The sequence below is a fragment of the Oncorhynchus kisutch genome, linkage group LG5 (assembly GCF_002021735.2).
Source record: "Oncorhynchus kisutch isolate 150728-3 linkage group LG5, Okis_V2, whole genome shotgun sequence".
NCBI classification, from domain to species: Eukaryota; Metazoa; Chordata; class Actinopteri; order Salmoniformes; family Salmonidae; genus Oncorhynchus; species Oncorhynchus kisutch.
This window is the reverse complement of record NC_034178.2, coordinates 31263671-31286475: the sequence shown is the minus strand read 5'-3', so window position 1 is coordinate 31286475 and position 22805 is coordinate 31263671. Positions and strand designations below refer to the sequence as shown.

The 22805-nt window shown below is 43.5% G+C and overlaps 3 protein-coding genes across 6 annotated transcripts; 2 read left to right on the top strand and 1 right to left on the bottom strand.

Annotated features, from left to right (window-relative positions):
• The first annotated feature begins 1396 nt into the window (after nt 1-1396).
• fam83e (family with sequence similarity 83 member E) lies at nt 1397-7088 on the top strand. Its single transcript, XM_031823876.1, has 9 exons — nt 1397-2286; nt 2601-2747; nt 3996-4120; nt 4214-4663; nt 5116-5178; nt 5336-5395; nt 5536-5782; nt 5937-6149; nt 6407-7088. The coding sequence occupies exons 1-9, from the start codon at nt 1825-1827 to the stop codon at nt 6605-6607; spliced, it is 1968 nt and encodes a 655-aa protein (XP_031679736.1). The 5' UTR covers nt 1397-1824; the 3' UTR covers nt 6608-7088.
• Nucleotides 7089-8963: 1875 nt separating this feature from the next.
• On the top strand, nt 8964-16944 carry utp3 (UTP3 small subunit processome component). Of its 2 annotated transcripts, none has more exons than XM_020483026.2 (15): nt 8964-9204; nt 9525-9612; nt 9818-9874; nt 9975-10031; nt 10142-10247; nt 10375-10443; nt 10595-10716; nt 12386-12526; nt 12681-12793; nt 12879-12975; nt 13125-13256; nt 13587-13726; nt 15925-15985; nt 16272-16379; nt 16645-16944. In XM_020483026.2, exons 1-15 carry the CDS (start codon nt 9188-9190, stop codon nt 16732-16734), a joined length of 1398 nt encoding a protein of 465 aa, XP_020338615.1. In that variant the 5' UTR covers nt 8964-9187; the 3' UTR covers nt 16735-16944. The 2 variants fall into 2 exon arrangements, with proteins under 2 accessions (XP_020338615.1, XP_020338614.1); XM_020483025.2 differs by having other exon boundaries at nt 8969-9204; nt 15922-15985.
• Nucleotides 16038-21432, bottom strand: ppcs (phosphopantothenoylcysteine synthetase). 3 transcript variants are annotated; one of them, XM_020483022.2, is made up of 4 exons: nt 21297-21432; nt 19675-20208; nt 19469-19572; nt 16038-19382 (listed from the first exon to the last, which is right to left on the bottom strand). In XM_020483022.2, exons 1-4 carry the CDS (start codon nt 21397-21399, stop codon nt 19059-19061), a joined length of 1065 nt encoding a protein of 354 aa, XP_020338611.2. In that variant the 5' UTR covers nt 21400-21432; the 3' UTR covers nt 16038-19058. The 3 variants fall into 3 exon arrangements, with proteins under 3 accessions (XP_020338611.2, XP_020338612.1, XP_020338613.1); XM_020483023.2 differs by having other exon boundaries at nt 19675-20216; nt 21297-21373; XM_020483024.2 differs by having other exon boundaries at nt 19000-19377; nt 21297-21366.
• Nucleotides 21433-22805: the final 1373 nt, after the last annotated feature.

Below are 22805 nucleotides of genomic sequence, written 5' to 3'. Positions count from 1 at the left end.
CTCTAGCATTTGACAAACTGACTTGTTGGAAAGTTAGCATCCTATGACCGTGCCACAAGCGCTGTCAGTAAGGCCGTTCTTCTGCCAATGTTTGTCTATGGAGATTGCATGGCGGTGTGCTAAATTTGATACACCTGTCAGCAGCGGGTGTGGCTGAAATAGCCATACCCACTAATTTGAATGGGTGTCCACATACTTCTCTCTATATATAGTGTATGTATTGTGTGCATACTATTACTGTATCTGTGAAATACACTTTTTCTCATTTAATCTATCAATTGAGTAATTTCATTTTATAGAACAATTTTTGACTGCAGGCAATATTGCTGCAGCTTGGGTTAATTCTGTCGTTTCTGTGATGAATTATTTGATTGCATAAAATCTTCCTCATGATCAGTAAGAAAAAACAAGTTGTGGAGTTAATGGCTCTTGTGTGTTTAATTCCTCTGTGAAAGCTTCTTTAAATTCCTACCACATGCCCATTGTGAAGAACTCCAGTATGCCGTACTATAATAACCTCTGTAGGGTGTGCCACTATGTCCTTTGAGCTTCAGAGACACTCCTGTGAAGGGGCATTCATAGGTAGCTACCACACTCACACCACAACATTACTATCTTACTCAAAAAAACTAAAAAAAACTTTATGGTCAAATAACATCATTAGCTGACTGTTCCACTTTGTAGAAACCCGTATCTCGTGACATCATTCTGAGCATGGATGGTGGAAATTCAATGAGAGTCAATAGAAGGTGTGGGAAGAGAGGGCTGCCCCCAGCGAGGCTTCCCCAGGCAGTCAGTGGGACTCCAGTCCTGCTCCTGTGGCTAGCAGACCTGCCCTTCTGGCTGGACCGGTCTCAGGAGTCAACTATGAAGTGAATGAAAAGGTTTTCTTTCATCACCACATAATAGATAACACAAGGGAAGAAATATTACATACACTCTCTGTAGGGAGTCACCTAAAAACTGCTTTATTTTGGAAGATAGCCACACAGAATCCACAAGTTGGAACACAAGTTGACATGAGGATTTGAAAGTTGTCCGCTGTGCACTTCAGGGTAAGATGTGGCGATTCTCTTGAGGAAACAGGGTCGTGTCCCGATCGTGGCTGCGATAGACCGAAAGGATCTGTCAGCAGAGCAGATCGCTTGGAGCAGAGAGAGAGGCAATGTGAGCAGAGAGAGAGGCAACGTGAGCAGAGAGAGAGGAGGAAGGTGAGAGTGAGGGAGGAGTTGTACGAGAGGGGGAGGAGGAAGAAAAGAGAATCTGTTATAAGTTGGAGGTAATGAGTCCTCATATTTTAGGACATGAAGTGTGAGTGTGAAGGGTGAGTTGTCTTTTTCTATCGCCACTATCATTATTTCATCGTTTTTAGTGGTTATGATCTCTTTAGTGATTATATATCATAACTCACTCAGAGCTATTTGTTCCTTTCGTCAACAAGGACTTGTGAAAGGCTGGGAACTTTTTTTGCCTGTGTTTTCAAGATTGTTCCCTTGAAGATATATCTGTGTCCTTACCTTATTTAACTGATTCTGGACAATGCTTTCAATGAGATCTAATGCGAGAATCAAGATTCATTGGTGACTGCGATTCTCTCAGAGGAAACAGAGGTAGTGAAAAGGAGACTTCTACCGCACACAATTTTCCAGTAACAAATAGCATATCATCACCAGCTAGTGTAATTGGTGTCATGATTTTGGCTGGACCTGTGCTGCCCTAGTAGTGCTTGTAGGTGGGGTGTACCCCCCCCCCCCCCCCCCCCCTGCAGAGTTCAAAAGACAACCCTCATTCCCAAAGACCGAGGAGGCTACATACTGTTCGGCCATGTCAAACTCCCAGGAACAGAGTCTGAATAAGGATGTGATATTTCTGCCGATGTCTGAGTCCAGCCCGGAGTACCTTCACTGCGAGAGGGAGCGCTATGCGCTAGAACGCCTGCTGAGTGCGGGCCCTGAGGCCTTCTACACCACGCTGAGTGCAGAGCACCTCGTCCCCTTCCTCTCCCCAGAGGAGGTGAACCAGATCAGTGGCAGGGTCAAGGACTACCATAGCAGCTATGAGGAGTTGGAGGGGGCTGAGGAGGGTGGCAACTCAGGTGTGCAAGACTTCTCCGCCAAGTACTTCCCCACCCACTCAGACATCCCTGCACCGTGCCTGGAGCTGGGCTGGCCTGAGGGGGTCACCTGGGTGGGAATGGGACGCGCCATGGTCTACACCAGCCCACCTGCAGATGAACAACCTCCTGTCAGAGAGATCATCAGAAGACTACTGCAGGGAGCTAGCAAGGTATGTCTGAGTGATTGAAGATGATATACTTTTAAGGCACAAAAATATAATCAGGCCTACATGCACTTGGCACATCAGTAAGAATATTGGATTGTATGACGATTATTTGTAGCGGATGGCTGAGTTCATCGCTACTGCTTTAATGGGACCTAAAGGTGCTGTCAAGCCGGATCCAGAAATGGCTTTTCTTTGCTGGGTCAGTGTTGTTGATGGTGCCTCTTCAGTATGTTGTGTTAGGGTTTGCGACCTGGTCAGGGAGGAATATCCACTCTGTCACATATTAATATTCCTCTGACAGAGTGTCTGCTGTACAGGTTGTTGCCATGGTGACAGACAGACTGACAGATAGCACTGTGATTGGGGATCTACGCACTATCGCTTCACGGGGAGTCCCTGTTTACATTGTCCTGAACCAGAGATCCAGCCAGGAGAACCTCCCCCCTCACAGGCTGAGGCATCCGGTGAGTAACTACACCATATAAGGACTACAGACTCTGACTCCTGATGTCATTCATACCACTTAGCCAATCCCACATACCTTGTTAATTCACACAGTACCAAAACAACAGCTCAACATTTTAATAATCTTTGTCACAGTGCATCAGGTTTCATAAAAGCAGTATGAACTTTATGAGAGGGGAGTCATTAACCTGACATCTGGCTCTTGAGAAGCTGATGCACACCCAGGCTGACTAGTCTCTGGTAACTCCTTTTTTTTGGCATTTGTGGAATGTATCTGGGTGAAGCAACACAACTGAACAGGTTGTTCTGCATTTACTGTGTCAGTCTGTGCATCTCTTGGTGTGGCTAAGGTCACGTCTGTGGTAATGATATACAAGACAAAGGATATTATGGTGGACTACAGGAAAAGGAGGACCGAGCACACCTCCATTCTCATCGATGGGGCTGTAGTGGAGCAGGTTGAGAGCTTCAAGTTCCTTGGTGTCCACATCCCCAACAAACTAACATGGTCCAAGCACACCAAGACAGTCGTGAAGAGGGCACAACAAAACCTATTCCCCCTCAGGAGACTGAAAAGATTTGGCATGGGTCCTCAGATCCTCAAAAGGCTTTATAGCTGCACCATCGAGAGCATCCTGACGGGTTGCATCACCGCCTGGTATGGCAACTGCTCTGCCTCCGACCGCAAGGCACTACAGAAGGTAGTGCGTACGGCCTAGTACGTCACCGGGGCCAAGCTTCCTGCCATCCATGACCTCTATACGAGACGGTGTCAGAGGAAGGCCCTAAATATTGTCAAAGACTCCAGCCAGCCGAGTCATAGACTGTTCTCTCTGCTACCGCATGGCAAGCAGTACTGGAGCAAAAAGTCTAGGTCCAAGACGCTTCTCAAAAGGTTCTACACATTACCTCAATTACCTCGACTAACCGGTGCCCCCACACATTGACTCTGTACCGGTACCCCCTGTAGCCTCGCTATTGTTATTTTACTGCTGCTCTTGAATTATTTTTTACATTTATTTCTTACTTTTTTCAGGTATTTTTCTTAAAACTGCATTGTTGGTTAAGGGCTTGTAAGTAAGCATTTCACTGTAAGGTCTACACTTGTTGTATTCGGCGTATGTGACAAATAACATTTGATTTGATGTATACTGTATATTCTGGCAGTATTTAAGTAAATTCAAAGTCTATGTTTGAATCGACAGGGTTGAAATAAAGTTGATTACCTTTTATTCTGCACTTCACAGAATATACAGGTTCGTGTTCTTGGAGGAAAGACCTTCTGTTCGCGGGAGGGAAAGATAGTGATGGGGGAATTGAAGGACAACTTCCTCCTGGTGGATTTGGAGACCGTGGTTAATGGCAGTTACAGGTAAAGCAGCTAGGTGGTCTCCACAGGTTATAACTTATTACATACTCAGTTACCCTCTGACATCAAATAACAGCTTGTTATTGTGTTCACTAGCTTCACATGGTCAGACGCCCACCTGCACCGGCAGCTGGTGACGGTGCTGAGTGGCCCGGTAGTGGAAGCCTTCGACCGAGAGTTCCGGATCCTCTTTGCAGCCTCACTTCCAGTTCCAGACACATGGAAGAACCCCAAGGCCCCAATAGATGAGCCCCATCACCACTCAGTGCTCCTGGACCTCAACAACCGGCCCATGTATTTCCCCATGGAGCCTATCAACAGCCCCCCTGCTCCCCCACCTGCAGACTACACCCTGGATTGGGAGGCCCTGGGCGTCATCCACAGAGGAAGTCCTGTCTATCAACACGGTGAACCCATGGACATGAATGTGAACATGGAGGAACCATTGCAACATTTTACAGCAGTGAACAAAAAGCCACCTTTTGGGGAGGAGTTTTGTCCGAAGGAAGTTGATCACCTCACAACTACGCATGCATACGAGGGGAGGTATGTGTGATGAAACCAGAGGGATTGCCACAATGTGATTTCCATACCTGTTTTTATGCCACAGAAGGCCAGATTTCCTAACCATTTGAAACCAGTGAAAGGTTTTTGATCCGCACGTGTACGGCTCTAAAGTGTACAAAAAAGTCAATTTCGTGCACTCAGGTTTGATCGTTTACCTTTCATTCCCTTCTAAACATGTGTCAACAGGTGCAAACATGGCCCTTGTGTCAACGCAGGCCCATATTGTTGTGAGCTTCGGGGTGTAGAAACCTTAGAACATATGAAGCCAGTCATAGAACGCACGTCATGTGTGATTGTGTGTACTGTGAGCCACTGTCTTGATTGTATTTGCTCTCTGTGTCACCTTTATCTGTAATAGTTCTATCTTGTGGGGACAGTAGCAGTTTCTGTATGATCGGTGCTCAGCTCATTTTGTTCTTTTCACGTTACAGAATATGGGCCAACAATGTCAATTCGGAGAGCGAAATTCAGCTGGATAATCAAACGACTTTTAAGTGAGTCCATTTTTGGGAAGTATGAGACTCATACGTGCTCGGTTTGCAATGTTGTGGCATATCCTTAAGAAGAGAATGAGTTTTATTTAGAATAACTCTCCACAATACTTTGAGTAGCAATGTTATAACACCTGTCTGGTTTCGGATGATTTTGCAGCGGAGATTTACCCTCTCAGGAAGAGAACCAGCCGTCCGCTGAAACAGAAACCCAACACAGGTGTGTAACGCTGTGATAATTGTGACTATAATTGTGAATTAACTTTCAGAACTCCAATTAATTAAATGGATACATTACCATAGTAAACCTAGCCATACTTTGTCAGTAAATAGTACTAAAATGTAATTATTCTCTTGAAGGGTCCAACTCAAAACATATGGCATACACCTCTCCAAACAGAGGAGCTCTGAAGTTGATGAGAAAGAGTCTGTGGGGCCCAGTGAAAACAAAATGGAGACAGGCTCACGAGAAGAAGCTGTGGGCTTTCCCTCCAGAGAGAGAAGAGATCGTCCAACTAGAAGGGAAGATGTTATGGCAGAGGAGTTAGACACAGAGGCAACTGAATCTAGAGTCAACTCTGGTGCTGATAGCCCCTCTATATCTAGGGTGAGCCTCTGGTTTATAAATATACACACAGTCCCACTGCTACTGATTCATCCTGTATGGAAATACGAATCTGTCTCAGTAAAATAAAATAAAATACTGTTAGATGTTAAAGGACAGAGTATGGACAGTGAAGGTTTGCCTTTCTCTTATGCAGAGACCTCTGATATTGAAGGTGCCTCAAAGTGAAAGTTTCAGCTCTTTGAGGGACATCATGAGGAGGCTGCAGCCTCGTCAGAGCTCTTCAACCCAGCTAAGGAGGGGTGCTAAGACCACCGTGTCAGAACTCAGCAGTTCCATGATGGAACTGAGTGTGATGCATACAGACCCAGGCTTTAAAGAGAAGGGACCATCAGTACCACAAGCCAGTGTAAGTGTAAGGATTTAGGATTTATGTCACACCCTCACTGTATGTATGTATGTATGTATGTATGTATGTGTGTGTGTGTGTGTGTGTGTGTGTGTGTGTGTGTGTGTGTGTGTGTGTGTGTGTGTGTGTGTGTGTGTGTGTGTGTGTGTGTGTGTGTGTGTGTGTGTGTGTGTGTGTGTGTGTGTGTGTGTGTGAGAGCAAGGTAAAAATAGAAACCATCTACTGAGACATTCCCTGGTTTTCTCTTTTTCCGACAGTACTTTTCTGACCCTATTCGAATGACCCCAGCCTTCGCCCTGATGAGGAAGAGGAATGATGAGTTTAAAACAGGGATCCTTAGGCCTCCCAAAACCTTTCTGCCTCCTACCACCAGGCCTCGCAGTGGCAGCGTTGGACTCCAGAGGGACTGGAGAAGACCACAGAGTGACTGGGATCTAGGGAAGGAGGATAGAAAGTGATTGAGTGAAGAGGATGGAAGAGAACGGGGAAATGTCACGATGCGAATTGGACAGACAATGGTAGCTGCATTGAGAGCAGAGTCTAGTGTTGAATCACACGGACAAAATTGATGTGCAACTTCAGTGAAAATGCTTACTGTATTTACCTGGAAGATGAAGCAGGGAAGCCATCTGTTAATGACAGTAGTTTGAAATGTATTGTATTGTAATGTAACGTAATGGATGTGACCAATGTAAACTCAATTGATCATCTCTCATAATACTGACGTTGTAGGTCCTACAAGATGGTAAAATGCTCAGCAGAACAAATCTAAACAGCCACAGTATTCATGGTTTCAGGCCCCACACAAATTTATACATACAGGTCGATGACTAGAACAATAGATTTCTTGACATATTCATTTGTTTCTTATGGAATATTGGATTAGGACTGTTTTTCATTATATGTCAAACTGAATAAAATAACCTTTCATAATATTAATACACACAGGTTGATCTGTTTAATATAACTTTCAATCCTAGAATATTTTGTTTATTATCATGATTAACTATGTCTCTGTCCTCGCAAATATACTATATTTTATAGTCCAGGGAAGACAAAAAAAACATATTTTCCATAGTATATACAGTATATCGGGGCAGCAGGGTAGCCTAGTGGTTAGAGCATTGGACTAGTAAACGAAAGGTTGCAAGTTCAAATCCCCAAGCTGACCTGAACAGGCAGTTAACCCACTGTTCCTAGGCCGTCATTGAAAATAAGAATTTGTTCTTATTTAAAAAAATAAAAAATATCCCTTTCAGCCAAATAGTCATATTCTGGTTCAGTCGCCAGATGGCAGTAGTATTACGAGTATGTTCATGATATCCACAATGTGGCTGGGCGTTCCTCATTGAGGACCATGCATGTTGCATTGATCCGATCTGTAGTAGACTATGGCAGTATAGCATCTGGTTCAGCAGCCTGGACCTCATTGGAAAGGCTAAATGTCACACAGGGGCAAGGACTCAGGATATGTAGTGGGGTGTTTCAGACCTCCCCAGTGGCTGCACTACAGGTGGAGATGGGGGACATGCCATTGCAGATTAGGAGACAGCAGCTGGCAATTAATTATTGGATCAACCTACAGGGACATGGGGTGTCTCATCCTGCGAAAGGGATTTTACAGGCATGCTGGGAACACGAGCGAAGACAGAAGCTGGGTGGGTAATATCTAGGCGAGGGAGATGGGACTGTATGGAAGAGAGTTTAGTCCAATGGTAGCTATTCCTGTAAATCCACCATGGCTACTCCAGCCTCCAGTAGTTGATCTAGAAGTGTTGGGGAGACTACAGAAAGATAGGGAGGGTGTTGATGCATCTGATTTGTTTAAGAGACGTCTGGAAACTGTGTATCAGGATTTTGTGGCCATTTACACAATGGTTCAAAAGATCCAAGGACAAGACGTACTGGGTCAGGATTTGTAGTGCAGGAACATGGGGTGGCAGTCAGGAAACGTATTACAGATCATCTGGCTGTGTATACGGCAGAGCTGATGGCCATTCTGTTGGCCTTTGCACTGGGTGAAGGATGTAGTTACGTGCTCTAATTCATGTGCAGTGTTGATGAGTCTCCAGTCCTTTAGGTCCCGTAGAAGACAAGACCTGCTGTGTGAGGTGTTACAAACCCATGGCAGGATTAGACAGATGGGCATACAGACACGTTTTACTTGGGTCCCAGCCCATGTGGAGGTGGAGGGGAATGAGGCAGCTGATATACTGGCTAAACAAGCACTTAGTAGTGGGAATGTTGATGTTGTAGTTTTAATGAGCAAGGCAGAGGCAAAAAGCCTGATATGGACAGTGATGGTGCAGAGATAGCAGGAGCAGTGGAATTGAGATACTAAAAGGGCAGGCATTTATTTCAAGTACAGAGGAAAGTCGGGAAGGGGAGGATGGCAGGAAGGGACATAAGAGAGGAGGCTATTTTTACAAGATTAAGGGTGGGACACAGCCAGTTGAATAAGACCTTAAATGTGATAGGAAAGCATCCAACAGGAAAGTGTGATTATTGACAGGAAACAGAGACCGTGGAGCATGTATTGCTACAGTGTGGGGAGTATCAGAGGGAAAGAGAGAGGCTGACATCTAGTATGAGGAAGAAGAGGATACAGGAAATAAATTCAGAGTAGATTGAGTGGAACTTCATTAAATATAGTTTCAAATATTTTGTCATATTATTTTAAGAGCAACGGGTCTGGCTGGAAGAATTTAACTTTCCCTTTCTCTGGCCCACACTCCAGTACAGTAGGTGGCGGTAACGCACCATAACGTCTCACTAGAACATATTTGATACCGTTGGATGCCAAACGCTTATAAACCCCACCGAAGAAGAGGAAGAAAACAACCCGGAAGCACGTGGAAAGAAAACAGAAAATACGAGGCTGCCAAGAGTTGCAAACGATTATATGACAATTTATCGTTTGTTGAGTCACCGGAATAGAAACAGCATTTTTTGGAAGATCACATTTCTAGGCAAAATAAAAAGTTATCCCACTAGTAAGATAGCTAGCAGGCTAACGTTACTCTACTGAGCTTCTCAACATGGTTCGGGCGCTAAGGTACGTTAGCTAGATTTCTTTGTATAAACAGTTATATGCTAGACATTTGACCTTTAAATTGTCATATTAGATGCCAAGATTGTAGTCTTTATGATGTCCAGGGCACTGTTTTTCAAAAGTTATCTATATGTCGCCTATCGAATACGATCAAATGCATATGAATAGAACGGAAGTTACCGTTCAAGTACATGTTTCGTCCGTTCTATTCATTCAATATCTATGCATTTAATCATATCCGAGAGGCGAAATCCAAATGGATTCCTTTCGAAAAACTGGGCCCTGGCTTGGATGTGACAACTTAAACCCCCTGCTCCACTCAGAACCAAACGCGCCCCTCCGGTGAAGAAGACGGAACAGTTTGACGAAGATGACCCTAAAGCATACAAGGACATGCCTGTCCCAGATAAGGTACAGTCTATATATGTTATGGAGAAGCCTGTGTGACTAGAAGTGTGATTAACTTCACATGTTATCAACATCTGCACAATGTTGATGGGCAACTATGCTTATGGAGCTTGTCCCTTACTTGACCAAGAGTTGTTTGTCATGGTTGCTGTTGAACGATTTTTGAAAGTTTCCGTTCAACCTCCTTTCAACGTACAATCTTTTTAAGAGATCCTCGCAGTATACGAAGGACAAGGTCGACGAGTTCCACGATGACAAAATCTCGGTGAGTCTCCCATCTGTATATTTGAAGAGTTCAACTTCTTAACCCTGGTTATCTTTTTAACCTTACTCCGTCTTAATGTTGCGTATGTTTGCCACTATAGAAACTCATGGCACGTGGTGTTCAGATGGACAGTGACCAGGAAGATGGTGATGACGAGGTGAGTCAAAGGCCAACAACTGCAGGTGAGCAGTATCTAATAGAGCAGAACTTGAATGACTTACCCGTGCAAACGTCACATTGAGCCGATGAGTGTCGTGTGGTTTGCAGGAGGAAGTGATGGCTCTGGACCTCACTGACTCAGAGGAGGAGGAGGAGGAGGAGGAAGAAGAAGAGGCTGATATGGACAGTGATCTGGAGGGGAAGAAGGATGATTGTAATTATACAGCCCAATGTCAACATACTATAGCAGTTTTTGTACCCACTCAACTATTAACCTGTTTTTTTTCCCTGCGTATGTATTTTGCTGAATTAACATATTAAATGTGGTTGTTTTCTCCTAGATCTCCCCAATGATATGGCATGGGGAAACAGGAAGAAGATGTTCTATGACTCTGACTATGTGGCTGCCAGTGAGTATTTCACATTTTATTCATTCATATTATTGAGACCTGTTACCTGTAGTCTTTTATGATTCCTGAATGTTTATATCTGGTTGATGTAGTTACGTTTGTTCGACGTAGGCTGTTTCCTTGAAACGACTCGCTTTTTTGTTTGTTGCAGAGGGGAAATCTCAGCAAGACGCAGAGGCAGAGGATGAAGAGGAAGAGGAAGAAGCTAAGAATATTCAGAGACGATTGGCTGCCGATCTTAGCGAGGAGGACTATGATCTTAACCTCCTTCAGGTATACATTATCAGCAACAAAGTATACAGTTGAAGTCGGATGTTTACATACACTTAGGTTGGAGTCATTAAAACTAGTTTTTCAACTACTCCACAAGTTTCTTGTTAAGAAACCATAGTTTTGGCAAGTTGGTTAGGACATCTACTTTGTGCGTGTCACAATTAATTTTTCCAACAATTGTTCACAGATTTAATTTATAATTCACTATGTCACAATTCCAGTGGGTCAGAAGTTTCCATATACTAGGTTGGCTCTGCCTTTAAACAGCTTGGAAAATTCCAGAAAATGGTGTCATGGCTTTAGGGGCTTCTGGTAGGCCAATTGACATCATTTGAGTCAACTGGAGGTGTATTTGTTGATGTATTTTTCACGGCATACAATCAACCTCAGTGCCTCTTTGCTTGACATCGTGAGACAATTATAAGAAATCAGCCAAGACCCCATAAAAAATGATTGACCTCCACAAGTCTGGTTCATCCTTGGGAGCAAGGATAAACACCATGGGACCACGCAGCCGTCATACCGCTCAGGAAGGAGACGCGTTCTGTCAACTAGAGATGAATGTACTTTGGTGTGAAAAGTGCAAATCAATCCCAGAACAACAGCAAAGGACCTTGTGAAGATGCTGGAGGAAACAGGTACAAAAGTATCTATATCCACAGTAAAACAAGTCCCATATCGACACAACCTGAAAGGCAGCTCAGCAAGGAAGAAGCCACTGCTCCAAAACCGCCATTAAAAAAGCCAGACTACGGTTTACAAATGAACATGGGGACAAAGATCATACTTTTTGGAGAAATGTCTGATGAAACAAAAATAGAACTGTTTGGCCATAATGACCATCGTTATGTTTGGCGGAAAATGGGGAGGCTTGCAAGCCGAAGAACACCATCCCAACCGTGAATCACGGTGGTGGCAGCATCATGTTGTGGGGGTGCTTTGCTGCAGGAGGGACTGGTGCGCCTCAAAAAATAGATGGCATTATGAGGAGAGAAACTGATGTGGATATATTGAAGCAACATCTCAAGACATCGGTCAGGAAGTTAAAGCCTGGTCGCAAATGGGTCTTCCAAATGGACAATGACCCCAAGCATACTTCCAAAGTTGTGGCAAAATGGCTTAAGGACAACAAAGCCAAGGTATTAGTGGCCATCACAAAGCCCTGACCTCAATCCTATAGAAAATGTGTGGGCAGAACTGAAAAAGCATGTGTGAGCAAGGAGGCCTACAAACCTGACTCGGTTACACCAGCTCTGTCAGGAGGAATTGGACAAAATTCACCCAACTTATTGTGGGAAGCTTGTGGAAGGCTACCCAAAATGTTTGACTCAAGTTAAACAATTTTAAAATCAATGCTACCAAACACTCAATTAGTATATGTAAACTTCTGACCCACTGGGAATGTGATGAAAGAAATAAAAGCTGAAAGAAATAATTATCTTCTATTATTCTGACATTACACATTCTTAAAATGGTGATCCTAACTGACCTAACACAGGCACATTTTTCGAGGATTAAATGTCAGGAATTGTGAAAAACTGAGTTTAAATGTGTTTGGCTAAGGTGTATGTAAACTTCCGACTTCACCTGTACATGCTTGAGCCTCTAGCTCTATCGAAGTAAATAAATACATTTTCCTGTTGTCCTCATTGTGTGTCTGTATGTGTAGGAGTTTGCTGTAGAGGAGCAGGAGGTGGAGAAGGAGAGGATTGTGAAGGACCTGCAGCAGATGTCCCAGAAGGAGAAGATGAAGCTGCTGAAGAAAGAGTCACCAGAGCTACTGGAGCTCATTCAGGACTTTAAGGCAAAGGTGTGATAACCACAACATCACTACTACTCTATGTGCAACAGGATAAGAAACATAGTGTAATCCACACTTAATGTTGTTGAGCCTGTAACAAGCGTTACAGTTACTAATGGTGGTATGGTAATGCCGTGCTGTTTGCCAATGGTGGTGTGTGCAGTTGGCAGAGCTGAAGGACGAGCTGCAGCCTCTTTTGGAGATGGTCAACGATGGACGGATCCCACCAGGAAAGGGTGCCAACTACCTCAGGACCAAACAGCAGCTTTATCTAAAGTAAGTGTGAATGTTATTTGTGACATAAATTGCATAAAGAATGCCAATGAGAATGGCCTCGCTTATTGTTATTTCTGTCCTTTAGTTACTGCACAAACATCAGTTTCTACCTGGTCCTGAAAGCAAAGCGTATTCCCGCACACAACCACCCTGTGATTGAAAGACTGTTGACTTACAGAAATGTGAGTAGATGCATTTGTCATTTGTCATTTGTGATTTGATCCAATTGTAGGTATACTGTATGTAGTGAACTTAACACAGTGCTTGTCATGTAGTTGGTATGATTCCGATTGTGTCCTATAATAATTGCGTTCTCTGACTGTCCCTGCAGCTGATTAATGAGATGGGTGAGGTAGACGCTCGGCTTGCCCCACAGCTGCGCCAGCTGCTCTCTGCAGACCAGAAGGAGAAGTCCGCTAGAAAGTCGGAGGGCAGCGAGCAGATCACCAACAAAAAGGTCAAGGTGAGAAATGAGTTGGATGTTGGTCCATTGGGTGATGTGGATGTTGCGTATACTTCAAGGTGGACTCAGCGATATGACATAGATGCACAAAGTAAACGTATTGGGTCAATTTCTGCAACAACTTCGAGCGTCGAATCACAAGGCTAAACCTCTCTCTGCTGTGTTGGTCCCGTTGCTACCACACTGTAACAGCGCGAAGCGAACCCGTGCGCATATACTGTGTGAGAGGGAAGTCTTGCATCTCGCTCAACGCAATATCTGCGGCGCTGCTCGTGGCAATGTCATTTTGCCGGGTCTACATTTAAACTGGACTGCTCCCTATGTTGTCAGGTATCTGAAGAGGCTGGGGCGGAATCATCTGAAGACTCATACTCTGACTTGGATGAGGAGGCTGCTCTGCGTTTCTACCGAGGCGTGGAGGAGAGGCTGAAACTGAAGAGGAAGCGCAAGGACCCGCAGGCTGAGGAAGGGTGAGCGTTACCCGAGTATATTATAGAGCACCACAGTGGTGTCATAATACCCATAAAACCTAGTGGTCAAACTGGGAAATGGTTCCAATCATTTCCCCACCATTCATTTTCCCCATAGGGGATTTTAGAAACAATTCAAATTAGGGCTGTGTTTCTTGTGGGCTTTTACCCTGGCCTAACGCTTTGAAAACCGTGTAAATCTCTCTCTTTCAGACAAGGTGACTTTTATCAATATATTCGGCTCTATTTAAACTCAGATTCGAAAATGCTAATTAGCATCACATTAGACATCTTATCAAATGTTATTTGTCACGTGCGTCGAATACCACAACCTTACTGTGAAATGCTTACTTACAAGCCCTTAACTCTATTTATTGAACTGCATAGTTGGTTAAGAAATGTTTGTAGTCCAAATAAACTAAAGTGAAAAAAAATAATCAAAAAGTAACACAAGAAAATGACATGGCAATAAAGAGGCTATATACGGGGGTGGCGGTACCGAGGCAATGTGCTGGGGTACAGGTTAGTCATTTGTAAAGTGACTATGGATAGATAATAAACCGCGAGTAGCAGCAGTGTATAACAAGGGGGGTGGTCAACGTAAATAGTCCGGGTGGCCATTTGATTAATTGTTCAGCAGTCTTATGGCTTGGGGGTAGAAGCTGTTAAGGAGTCTTTTGGACCTAGACATGGCGCTTCGGTAACGATTGCCATGCGGTAGCAGAGAGAACAGTCTGACTAGGGTGGCTGGTGTATTGGGGCGTACGCCCTAACCTCTGTAGCGCCTTGCGGTCAGATTCATACCAGCAGTTTCCGAGCAGTTTCCATACCAGGCGGTGATGCAACCGGTCAGGAGATTCTCTGGTGCAGCTGTAGAACCTTGTGAGGATCTGGGGACCCATACTAAGTATTTTCAGTCTCCTGAGGGGGGAAAGGTGTTGTCGTGCCCTCTTCACAACTGTCTTGGTGTGTTTGGACCATGATAGTTTGTGGATGCAGAGACCAAGGAACTCAACTCTCGACCCGCTCCACTACAGCCCCATCGATGTTAATGGGGGCCTGTTCGGCCCTCCTTTTCCTGTAGTCCATGGTCAGCTCTTTTGTCTTGCTCACCTTGAGGGAGAGGTTGTTGTCCTGCCACCACACTGTCAGGTCTCTGACCGCCTCCATATAGGCTGTCTCAGTGTTGTCGGTGATCAGTTCTACCACCATTGTGTCGTCAGCAAACTTAATGATGGTGTTGGAGTTGTGCTTGGCCACACAGTCGTGGGTGAACAGGTAGTACAGGAGGGGACTAAGCATGCACACCTGAGGAGTCCCCGTGTTGAGGATTAGCGTGGCAGATGTGTTGTTGGCTACCCTTACGACCTGGGGGGGGGGGGCATCAGGAAGTCCAGGATCCAATTGCAGAGGGAGGTGTTTAGTCCCAGGGCCCTTAGCTTGGTGTAAGTAAGAATTTGTACACACTAGGAGCGCCCCTTCTGGGTGAGCATTTTCTTGTTTTCCTATGGACTTATACAGGTCGTTGAGTGTGGACATCATGCAATACTGCAAACCTCTGCAAGCTCCTGCTGACGTGTCAATTTAAAACTTCCCCAAGACCGTTCACAGAATTGTCAATTTAAAGAAATGTTGCCAATTGATTAATTACAACATTTTAGCTTACAAATAGTTATCCCAGAGATTCTTAGGGTTGCCTCGATTCGTCAGTCTCATCCAGATCATCATGGCATTTGTAGTTCTTTATGATAGCCACATTAGCAGATAATTGGCATTTCATGGGTTGGGGGTAAATACAAGCGAATATATATTGATGTTATCAAAACGTCACGCTAGGGGTAAGCCTTCATGAAATACAGCCCTTATTTTAAGTGCCCTTACAAAAAAGGATTGCAAAATAAGTATTTTTTACTGCAGTAGTTTTGTAGTGTAACTGCAGTTAGTGTGGTATAACTGCAGTCCTCTGCAATTACTTTGTCCAAAATACCAGTCGACTGCAGTTTCAAAACGGCACTCTTTTTTTTGTACGGCTGTTTCTAAAATCCCCTACGGGAAAAATGAATGGTGGAAAAACGATTCTAACCATTTCCGTTTGACCGGATATTGGGTATTAGGACATACTGTGGTTCTCTAATCAAGTTCAAAGAGTAGGAATGAGATGGGCAGGGTTTGATGGTAGATCTGTTTCCTCGTAGCAGATTGGAGGCGGCAGGAGATGACTATGTGGATCCAGATGCCAAGAGACGCATTACCTACCAGGTACAGTGTAACACCCTCTGAGAATTAGAAATTAGTTACACACACATTCAAGTATACAGCAGCCATGATTTATTGTACATCTTAGCCTTTATGTACAATATGAACTGGTTCATGTCTCTTGTTCACATTTTCATTGTACAAAGCACAGTATGAGGCATTTATTCTCCCAATACATGAACTCATGGCCTTCATATCGATCTTGTACTTTGTATAGAAGAGTATTATATTCCCTTCCTAGTTTAATCCATTAGTCTAATTAGCACATGTTGATCTATCCTTTCTGAAGATGGCCAAGAACAAAGGGCTTACACCAAAGAGGAAGAAGATTGACCGCAATCCCAGGGTCAAACACAGAGAGAAGTTCAGACGAGCCAAAATCCGCAGAAAGGGACAGGTTTGTAGACTACATTTAAACGTGGAAGTTGCAGTGTACACACATCCTATGAATGATTGACTATAAGTGCTTTGCAGGAATTACTGACACCTTCAGGCAGATCTTTCAGAACCACTGCTGTGTACTGATATTATATACAGTATTTGAAAGCAAAATTGACAACGTGTATCGTTTAACTTGTCAATTATGGGCCAAATTACAAAAAGACTGTTGGAATTCTTAGTTCTTCAAACAAATCTACATGAAAGTATTTAATGTATTCCAGGTTCGTGAAGTCCGTCGTGAGGAGACAAGATACAGTGGAGAGCTGTCTGGTATTCGTGCTGGAGTTAAAAAGAGTGTCAAACTCAAGTAACCAACCCAACTGTTTCCTTTAAGGAAGACTGTCAACAGTTCCCTGTGGACTGGAGGGGATTTGTGTGATTTCTCCAGCACAATGTAATACCAACATACAGTTGGGGTTTAATGTCCCAAGTCTGTCACTTTACCGATATAATACTGTCTGACAGAGTAATCTACTTTGTTGTAATGAAACTGCAATAAAGTTGTTCTTAATCAAGTCAAACTTCGTTTGGCATTACTGTTCCACAACCCACATGTTGTAATCTGCTTCCTGACAAGATGGTATGAAACAAAGTTAAGATGCTCAAGGATCGGTTTGCCGTTGTTATGTAAAGTTTTTTTTTTTTTTGGCAGACGGTGAGTACCGAAACCTGCTTACCCATGCACATGAATGTCTGATCTAGGTGGGTGAAAGCCACGCCAGATAAAATAATGAGCCAAACTCGACAAGAATGAATTACAGCCAGATTTAAAACCGAGTTTAGTACACGAGATTGTCCCAAGCCCGGGGACTTGCACTGTACATTAGTGTTCTACAAGTAGCCAGGTCTCCTAGTAAGCAGCATGTTTTCGATTGTTTGGTCATTAGGCTGTTAGTTGACCACGGTTGTTTAGTCGACCGAGCAGTAACGAGTAACGTGTGTGTGTGTGTATATATATATATAAAAATACACACACACACACTAACGTTCAAAGGTTTGGGGTCACTTAGCAATGTCCTTGTTTTGAAAGAAAAGCCCTTCCCCCCCCCCCATTAAAATAACATCAAATTGATCAGAAATACAGTGCAGACATTAATGTTGTAAATGACTATTGTACCTGGGGACTGCATTTAAAAAAAATGTTTTATGGAATATCTACATCAACAGTGAAGAGGCTACTCCAGGATGCTGGCCTTCTAGGCAGAGTTCCTCTTTTCCAGTGTCTTATTTTGCCCATCTTAATATTTCATTTTTTTAATGCCCAGTCTGAGATATGGCTTTTTCTTTGCCACCCTGCCTAAACGGCCAGCATCCCGGAGTCGCCTCTTCACTGTTGATGTAGATATTCCACAATGTTATTAAAAAAATTGCAGTTTCCGGCTACACTGATAACGTTGTGGCTGGTGTTTTGCGGGTACTATTTAATGAAGTTGCCAGTTGAGGACTTGAGGTGTCTGTTTCTCAAACTAGACACTAATGTACTTGTCCTCTTGCTCAGTTGTGCACCAGGGCCTCACACTCTTTCTATTCTGGTTAGAGCCAGATTGCGCTTTTCTGTGAAGGGAGTAGTACACAGTGCTGTATGAGCTCCTCAGTTTCTTGCATGGAATAGCCTTCATTTCTCAGAACAAAAATTGACGAGTTTCAGAAGAAAGTTCTTTGTTTCTGGCCATTTTGAGCCTGTAATCGAACCCACAAATGCTGACGCTCCAGATACTCAACTAGTCTAAAGGCCAGTTTTATTGCTTTCATCAGGACAACAGTTTTAAGCTGTGCTAACATGATTGCAAAGGGTTTTCTAATGATCAATTAGCCTTTTAAAATTATAAACTTGGATTAGCTAACACAACGTGCCATTGGAACACAGGTGGTTGCTGATAATGGGTCTCTACACCCATTTAAAGAAATCTGACCTTTCCAGCTATGTCCTTTGCAATGTATTTCTGATCAATATGTTATTTTAATGGACAAAAAATGTGCTTTTCTTTAAAAAACAGGGACGTTTCTAAGTGACAACTTTTGAACGGTAGTGTAGGTTCTGGTACTGTTTATATTGAGGTGCAGGAGCGCCACAATTCTTAAGCTAATATATAAGAGGAACAGAAGCTCAAGCAGTAGAAAAAAATGAGGTGCCTGTACTCTGCTCCGGTGAGCTCCTGCCCAAGTCAAGCACTGCTTCTTATCCTAGTGCAAGTGTCTTAGTGTCTGTAGGCCCACAATATTTTATACAATTTTGCAACTTTGCTAGTGCAAGCTTTGGGCTAGACCCAACTTAATAGATACAATGTTTCAAAATAGTTGCAGACAGGCCATGTGTAGCCAGTGATTTATAGAATATTTAATTTTATCAGGTTATTTTCTACCTGCAGGCTGCAATGTTTCTATGTAGGCTATTTTGTTTTCTTCTGGTTATCTAGATCTCTGGTGCCCTCTTGAGGCACGTCTTATATCAAACTAAGTTTAAAGCGTCAGAAGATCAATGCCTATAGTTGAATTTATTAAAACACAAGGTATGTCTATATATGGAAAAATACACTTACAAATTTCAAACAATGAACTGGTCAAAATAACAGAACTTTCGGTCAACAAAATGTTTATTTAGTTGGGGAAAGCCCTAGCATGGTTAACTGGGGTCTCAGCCTTGTTGGGTTATGAATTGGCTGTGAGCTGCAGTCAGATTACTGACAATCCTGTCCTCAATCTCTACATCTCTGCTTGCTTCCTCATCTGTGAGTACCAGCTCGGCCTGAGTGTCAGGGGTCACCACCACTACATAACCTCGTCTGGTGTCCAGTACATTGGCTACCACAGCCTGGTGCCGATAGGTGGCCAGAGCCCGCCGAGCTCTGTCCAGCAGGATGGATGGGTCTGTTTCCAGCTTGAAGGAAATCACAAATGCTTGAGGGGCCCAGTCCTTCACCAGCGGCGACAACATCTTGGGGACCATCTTCATACTGATCTACAGGACAGGAAAGAATCTTGACTTAACAGTGGATCTCTAATAAAGAGCATGTGCCGTTGTATTTGATGGCTTTCTTTACTCACCTGAAGTGGTCCATTGGAAGACTGGATCTTGTGCTCTGGCATGTCAGACGCTGGGATGTAGAAATCCGACACTGCTGCAGCCAAATAAAACATAGCGTTGGACCCTGAGTGGAATGAACATAGAGAGCATGTTAGTTATCCCTGCACATGCAGGTACTGTACATCTTAACAAGCCCTGCTACCACTAGTTGAGTGTCAGTACCTACCTATGGGGCTGAGTGCCTGTGCTGCTGCTTTGAGGAGGTGCAGGTACTCGGACAGTGTGCTGAACTCCACAGGCAGAAGAAGCCCTGCCTTTTTCACCGCCTGGTAACGCATCAGGATTTTGGCAATGTTGGGAAGTGCCTGCTGGTTGACCACGACTTGGTCAGAGACCGAACCCCCCTTTCCACTCTCCAGCTGTAGGCTGTCCAGCAGATTAATCCCAGAGTAGAGGCGTGTGAAAGGATATAAGGAACGGTGTCTGTGCAGGAAGATCACAGCATAGCCTGACTCAAGGAAGTACTCTGCCGAGGAGGCTCCGCGCCGGCCACTGCTGAAGTTATCCAGGAAGCGGACGGTGCGGGACTCCAGGGGGACTTTGGTGCCTCCTGAGGTGATAAGCACTACCCTGTGCCCTGCAGCCCTGTGCTGCACAGCAAAAGCTGCCATCTGCCCTTTGACCTCCTCTACATGGGAGGGAACAGCAAACTCTTCAGACAGCTTCCCTTCTGCAGTGAGGGTCCTGGGGTCTGCCATGCCTGGTTGGCCGAGGAGAGGGGGGAACATCAGCTTACAAGACAAATATTACATTGAAAAGGAATGTGAAACCTAACATGCATTGCAGAGTATGTAATTAAGCAATAAGGCATGGGGGGGGTATATGGCCAATATACCACGGCTAAGGGATGTTCTTATGCACAACATGGAGTGCCTGGATACAGCCCTTAGCCATGGTATATTGGCCGTATACCACAAACCTCCAAGGTGCCTTATTGCTATTATAAACTAGTTAACGAAGTAATTATAGCTGTAAAAATAAATGTTGTCATACCTGTGGTATACAGTCTGATATACCACGGCTGTCAGCCTCTCAGCATTCAGGGCTCAAACCACCCAGTATATAATTTGGTTTAAAGCTGCAATATGTAACTTTTTGGGTGACCAAACCAGATTTACATACAAAATGTGAGTTTTAGTTTAATTTCTCATCGAAAGCAAGTCTAAGAAGCGGTAGAACTGTTTTGTGTTATTTCTATGCTTCACATTCTAATGTTTCGTTTTTGCGTCTTTTGGTTTTGTATACCAGCTTTACACTGCTGAAAATGAAATATTTTTGGTTATGGACAAGATATTTCACAGCGGTTTAGATAGGTATAGTGTTGAGAATCATTGTTCTGTTTTTTTGTTGTTGTCACAAACTGAAATTAGGGGAACTATTCGAATTTTAACAACCAAGAAATGGCCGTGCACCGTTAAAGTCGTGGAGAGGAGCCAAGCCATCTCTTAGATAATGTACGTTTTTTGGTAGGAATAAGGATACTTGTGACCTTGACAAACTTTTGAGGGGACGAACAGTAGTCACTGGTTGATTATTTGAAATAGTATCTGGTTTGCCTCTATGATACGTAAGTATGTTAGAATCACCTTTGTCTACTAGCTACAACTTTACTGCACTTTACAGCAGTTAACGTTATGCCTTAGAAAATGCGGTTCACACTAGCTGCTATTACAAGGAAGTTCATTGGCATGGAACACGCACCTAAGATCATTCGGCTAATGTTGCAGTTATCAGTGAATTAGCTTAATATTCATATGAATCTTATTCATTAATAGAAACATTCCTTACTTTTAAAAGGCACCGAGGGAAAATCGTAGCTGATGATTGAGAGGTACCGGGCGACTTCCGGATGCTGTCTGGCGTGATGTCTTCTTCGATTAGCTACATTCATTGGAATGTAAAGAACTCGGAATTATGTCGCCGCCTAACGTCGTGGAGGTTGAATTGCCAGGTGACTGCATTACAAATGATTCCAACAACAAAGGGAATGTAGGGGCTAGCCTATACATTGTGTTTCAGTTATTTATCACACTTAAACAATTTTTTCAGATATAATAATAACCCACGTAGTGATTCAGTGGCCCTTTTCCTAGATACTTTTAGTCACAGGCAAACAACCTCCTGTCCCATGAAGGTCCACACCTGGCAGGGGCTGTAGTAAGCTTCCTTAGAAAGGCTATACAAATAAGGCAAACTTCAAACAAAAGTCTGAGACTGCAGGATTATCACTCCGCTGCCAGCAATGAAGTGATTCAGGGGGAACACCTGAGCTAAAAATCAGCGACAGGACAAGTGCACTACCTACAAGTCCACATCTCTTGGCAGATGCTGTAGTCCTGAAAGCAACATATAGGAGAAGATAGTGGAAACTGAGGTTTTGTTTGAAACTGCTAGTGAGTCGGGTGAAGATAATAGCACAGAGATTAATGGGTTGTGATTGAATAAGTGGGATGGATATTGTTTTGTCGAAGTGTCAATTTCTGTATTTTGTTTGGCGTTGCTTTGCAGTCTTTCACGCAAATGGATTTGTATTTTCTCATTCAATACCCCGCCCAGCTGGTGGCGGTAATGCACCATTAATATTCAAATCAAATCAAATTTTATTTGTCACATACACATGGTTAGCAGATGTTAATGCGAGTGTAGCGAAATGCTTGTGCTTCTAGTTCCGACAATGCAGTAATAACGAACAAGTAATCTAACTAACAATTCCAAAAACTACTGTCTTATACACAGTGTAAGGGGATAAAGAATATGTACATAAGGATATATGAATGAGTGATGGTACAGAGCAGCATAGGCAAGATACAGTAGATTATATCGAGTACAGTATATACATATGAGATGAGTATGTAAACCAAGTGGCATAGTTAAAGTGGCTAGTGATACATGTATTACATAAGGATGCAGTCGATGATATAGAGTACAGTATCTACGTATGCATATGAGATGAATAATGTAGGGTAAGTAACATTATATAAGGTAGCATTGTTTAAAGTGGCTAGTGATATATTTACATAATTTCCCATCAATTCCCATTATTAAAGTGGCTGGAGTAGAGTCAGTGTCATTGACAGTGTGTTGGCAGTAGCCACTAGTGGTGGCTGTTTAACAGTCTGATGGCCTTGAGATAGATAATATTGGATGCCAAGTGCCGTTAAACCCCATCGAAGAAGAAAAAGAGGCTATAATCCGCTTTCAGTGAGCTCCAAAAGGGACAGTGACAAATGTTTTGTTGTTTTATCTGTGCTCCAGCACTTTGGATTTGAAATGATACAATAACTAAGAGGTTAAAAT

Bases quoted from the DNA above. Each gene is read 5' to 3' on its own strand.
- utp3 (XM_020483025.2), top strand. The intron at 10,032-10,141 runs GTGAGTCAAAGG...TGTGGTTTGCAG, and splicing joins AGGAAGATGGTGATGACGAG to GAGGAAGTGATGGCTCTGGA. The intron at 15,986-16,271 runs GTACAGTGTAAC...TCCTTTCTGAAG, and splicing joins AGAGACGCATTACCTACCAG to ATGGCCAAGAACAAAGGGCT.
- ppcs (XM_020483022.2), bottom strand. From the start codon at position 21,399: ATGAATGTAGCTAATCGAAGAAGACATCACGCCAGACAGCATCCGGAA. The intron at 20,209-21,296 runs GTAAGGAATGTT...TCGGCCAACCAG, and splicing joins TCCCTCGGTGCCTTTTAAAA to GCATGGCAGACCCCAGGACC. The intron at 19,383-19,468 runs GTGAGTAAAGAA...CCTGTCCTGTAG, and splicing joins CTTCCAATGGACCACTTCAG to ATCAGTATGAAGATGGTCCC.
- fam83e (XM_031823876.1), top strand. From the start codon at position 1,825: ATGTCAAACTCCCAGGAACAGAGTCTGAATAAGGATGTGATATTTCTG. The intron at 2,287-2,600 runs GTATGTCTGAGT...TCTGCTGTACAG, and splicing joins TACTGCAGGGAGCTAGCAAG to GTTGTTGCCATGGTGACAGA. The intron at 5,396-5,535 runs GTGTGTAACGCT...ATTCTCTTGAAG, and splicing joins GAAACAGAAACCCAACACAG to GGTCCAACTCAAAACATATG.